Source organism: Phodopus roborovskii, unplaced genomic scaffold (assembly GCF_943737965.1).
Source record: "Phodopus roborovskii unplaced genomic scaffold, PHOROB, whole genome shotgun sequence".
Classification (NCBI taxonomy): Eukaryota; Metazoa; Chordata; class Mammalia; order Rodentia; family Cricetidae; genus Phodopus; species Phodopus roborovskii.
Window position 1 is genome coordinate 423,014 of NW_026126459.1, and position 4,365 is coordinate 427,378.

The 4,365-nt window shown below is 49.7% G+C and overlaps 1 protein-coding gene across 2 annotated transcripts; it reads right to left on the minus strand.

Moving 5' to 3' along the window:
• Positions 1-358: 358 nt before the first annotated feature.
• Positions 359-3,871, minus strand: LOC127225652 (lymphocyte antigen 6D). Of its 2 annotated transcripts, XM_051189125.1 has the most exons (3): positions 2,160-2,239; positions 1,277-1,375; positions 359-666 (listed from the first exon to the last, which is right to left on the minus strand). In XM_051189125.1, exons 1-3 carry the CDS (start codon positions 2,173-2,175, stop codon positions 482-484), a joined length of 300 nt encoding a protein of 99 aa, XP_051045082.1. In that variant the 5' UTR covers positions 2,176-2,239; the 3' UTR covers positions 359-481. The 2 variants fall into 2 exon arrangements, 1 of the variants encoding a protein (XP_051045082.1); XR_007834833.1 differs by lacking the exons at positions 359-666; positions 2,160-2,239 and adding an exon at positions 3,617-3,871 and having other exon boundaries at positions 1,283-1,375.
• Between the last annotated feature and the right edge of the window lie 494 nt (positions 3,872-4,365).

Below are 4,365 nucleotides of genomic sequence, written 5' to 3' on the forward strand. Positions count from 1 at the left end.
AGCAGCAAATGTCACTACTAAGAAACAGCAGGTAATGGTGCACTGAAGCTTAACTCTTTTGAAGTGGTGGTGCACAGGCTTTGGCCCTCTGAGGTAGTTAGAGTCATGCAATATGTGAAAAGAAGCAGCCCCCAAATAGTTTACTGGGCCTCCTGAGGGGCCTACTGCAGCCCCCAGTAACAAGTTCACAGTCATGTTGGTTTTCTTGTACTAGCACTTAGAGGGCAGCAGTTGGCGCCCTTGTAGACAGAGTTCTGCATGCAGCATCCTGGACAGTGGTGAGGGTCTCCTTCAGCCAAGGCCTCTCTGTGGCCCAGCTCCATGGCCCTACCAGTTAGCTCTAGTGACTGTCCACCAGTGAACATTCTCTCTTGGAATCCTTCTGACTAGAGTTGAAGAGGTACCATGCCTACAGCTACGAAACAGTCCAGCTCCAAACTCCTACCTCTGCAGCTTGTAAGCCTATGTGGGAGAACTGTGCCTATCGGTTGAGATAAATAAAGCAGATGCTGAGTATCAGCAGTGCCCAGCTGGCATGCAGGCTCACTGTACTGTTGCAGAGGTCCGTGTTGCAGCAGGAAGCCTTGGAATTACTCGTGTTCTGATGGGCATCAGGGCAGGTAAATGCACATGTTTTTGTCACAGTTGTTTGCTGACCTGGGGGTGCTGGAAACAGAAGACAGAGGGCCATTTATTGAGAACTATAAGACTCACTCCTGGTCCTATGAGAAAACCCAAGCCACCTACAACCTCCAGGTCAAAGGGACACACAGCAAGAGGTCAGGAGGGTGACCAGGAACAGGGCTCAGTATGTGGACAAGATTAAGGATTAGTATAAAACCCAGAGTCAGGGCTCAATGTGATGAAGACCAAGGCTCAGAGTATAACCAGGGTTAAGGTTCAGAGTATGACCAGAACCGGGTTCAATATGAGACCCAAGGTCAGAGGCTCAGGAATGTGACCAAAGTTACCCACTCCGAATAGTTCTCTGCTTTCCTTCCTGAGCAGCCAGCACTCTTGGGAACAGTTAGAATCATACATTTCACATGGCTTCACTACATACTATGGCTCACTTGGGAATATCCCACCCTCTCTAAAACAATAATGTTGGTTCCATTTTGAAGGGAGGGCAGAGCACTCAAAACCCATCAACAACTGGACTCTCAGAGCCATAATGTCCCAGTTCTCCCAATTCTGCCAGCAAGCTTTGCCTTATCCAGGTGCCCAATACAAGGTTCTGCCCCCTGACCCACCCACCTAGAATCAAGGTACTCACCATACCAGGAGGTCAAACAGTAGCGGCTTATGCTGTTGCAAGATGTAGGGTTGTAGCAGTTCCCTATGGCATTACACTCGTGACACTTCAGTGCCTGAGCTGGAAGGACATAACTGGGGTCAGTGACAGAGGCACTCCATAACCACACCAGACAGTACAGGATGCACAGACAGTTTTGTGGAAAGCACTGACCACCAAGCAACCCATTCGGTTCTCCAGCCACCCACTTGGACAGCCTCTTGGCAGCCATGCTGACATACAGGGCATAGAGCTCCGTCTCTAGCCAGGAAACCAGAGCTCTAAGCAATAAGCAGTCCATGCTGCTGGTCATATGCCTGCCACAGGAGAAGGTCACAAGACAAATAATGTTAATTCTACAAAACTTTGCAAAAAAGACAGCAAGTCCAACAGAATACCTAGACTTAATAGGAAAGGTGGGACCAGTGAGATGGTTCAATGGGTAGAAGCACTTGCTGCCAAGCCCAAAGACCTGAGCTCAATCTCACATGGTAGAAGAGAATCAATTCCAACAAGTTGTCTGCTGACCTCCACATGCACACTTTGGTATGACCACATCCATGTGCATGCACAGAGAGAGAGAGAGAGAGAGAGAGAGAGAGAGAGAGAGAGAGAGAGAGAGAGAGCGCAAGCACACACACAAACAGAGAGAGAGCAGGCACACACACAAACAGAGAGCGAGAGAGAAAGCAGGCACACACACAATACAGAGAGAGCACAGAGAGAGAGCACAGAGGAAGAGAGAGCAGGCACACACATACACAGAGAGAGATAGAGAGAGAGTACAGTGAGAGAGAGCACACACTGAGAGAGAGAGAAAGAGAATATTAATTTAACAAAAGAATTTTAAGGTGAGTGAAGACACCACAAAAGGGTTCCATGGCTAGACTGTGGCCCCATTCCCAGATCAAGCAGCCTGGCTGTAAGACCTCCAGCAAGTCTTGTCCCCTAACCCAGTACCTCCACATCATCTGGAGGTAGAGGTCCAGCCAGGTCAGGATATAAGCCAGAGTCCTCAGGAGCTCTGATGACCTAGGATAGGGGTACCTGGCTCACCTGTGGAGCCCATCAAAATCAGGGGCAACAACCAAAGCAGATAAGTCCTCATCTTGGGCAATGGGGATAAACAGAGCTTGTGTCTGTATCTGGCTAACACTCGACCAGCCTGTCTTTATAGTCCCTCCTGCTGTGGTGGGCAGGGCCTCAGTCTCTCCCCTGACTACATACGTGTGTCACCTCTAGGGGTGTGGTTGTCTGGAAAATACCTCCAAGACTGCCTTGCCCAGCACTCCAAACACTCTTCCCAATTCCCATCCTCTCTTTCTCCAGCTCCCTACAAAGACCTCACCCATACCCCAGCCAGCTGTGTTGCTCTGACTCCAGCCAGGCCATCATCCAAGAACCATTGTCTGTCCATTGTCCATCTTGGGAAATGTTCCAGACAGGACTGAAACACTGGAAAAGTGTCTTCTCATGGTGCAGGATGAAGGAGCCGCAGGTCACAGTACCCATAGGTGACATCCTCTCAAAGTTCCACTCATTGGTGCATAGATGGCATGTTCCCCTCATATCCTCACATGTCACCACCTTTTATGGTAAGGACACCTATCAGATGGGATTGGGCCACCTAAGTAACTTCCCCATACCAATTTAATAGCCAGTTTCCCAACAGTCCCAACCTGAAGGACTGAGGGCTAGGGGTCTCAACATATGGATAGAATTCAGCCGATTTGCTGCCTAGTTTTATGTCAACTTGCCACAAGCTAGACTCAACTGAGAGGGAGAGCCTCAGTTCCATAAAATGGGGCTGTAAGCAAGCCTGTAGGGCATTTTCTTAATTAGTGACTGCTGGAGGAGGGCCCAGCCCCTTGTGGATGAGGACATCCCTGGGATTGTGGCCCTGGGTTCTACAAGAAAGCAGGCTGGAGCTGGGTGGTGGTGGTGCACACCTTTAATTCCAGCACTCAGGAGGCAAAGGCAGGAAGATCTCTATGAGTTGGAGGCCAGCCTGGTCTACAGAGTAAGTCCCAGGACTGGCTCCATAGCTACTGAGAAACCCTGTCTCTAACTAAATAAATAGCTGAGCAAGTCCAGAGGAGTAAGCCAGTAAGCAGCACTCCTCCGGCACCCTTCAGTGACCTCTGCATCAGTCCCTGCCTCCATTTCCTGCCCCATTTGAGTTCCTTCCCCATTTGTCTTCCAAGATGAACTGTGGTATGGAAGTGTAACCAAAATAAACTTTTTCCTCCACAGGTTTCAACATGGACCAGACCATGCCCACAATTACAAAATAGGAAAGAGGCAAAAGTGGATGAAACCTACCTCCTCAGAGCCCCTCCGAGCCTCTCAGCTCCTCCAATAAGTCCAGGGAAGGTACTCACCATGGCCTGCCACAGGACAGAGAGGAATCCATAGTAACATTCACACAATAAGCAGAAAAACAAAAAGGAGACACAATGGAGAACATTGATCTGGGAATGATGGGGGTCAATGGGCTGAGCATATTGGAGGCCAGTGGGCTGGGAATTCTGGGTGTCAGTGGACTGGGGGTGCTAGGTATCAGTGGGCTGGGGATGCTGGAGGACAATGAGCTGGGAATGCTGGGGAACAGTAGGCTGTGAATGCTGGGGGGACAGTAGGCTGGGAATTCTGAGGGACAGTGGGCTGGGAATCCTGAGGGACAGAGAATTAGAGATAATAGAAGCAGCAGGCTGGAGATGCTGAGAGACAGGGCTCTGGAAGCAGGTCAGTGTCCATTTATAGGCTGAGCAGGACTCAGGTCTGTATTCAGTGATGCCAAGTGTAAAAATTGGTCTTCCTTTCCAGTTTACAGGATTCTGGATGTAAATTTTTGTTCCTGTTTTATGGCAATGAAATGGGAAGCCCAAAGAGAAGGGACTGTGAGTTAGGGCTTTCCTCCCCTGGAGGCTGCATCTGCCCGTTGCTAAGAATTTTCCCAACAGGCTTGAAGCTCCCAGGACAAGGAAAGTATTCTGCTGTGCCACAGGCTTATGTCTGGTTCCCCTTCTGGGGTCCCAGCCATATTTAGGCAGGCCCATCCCATACCCATC

Excerpts from the sequence above, each read along its gene's own strand:
- LOC127225652 (XM_051189125.1), bottom strand. Across the intron at positions 667-1,276 it reads CTGTTTGACCTCCTGGTATG|CACCCCCAGGTCAGCAAACA; the intron begins GTGAGTACCTTG and ends TTCTGTTTCCAG.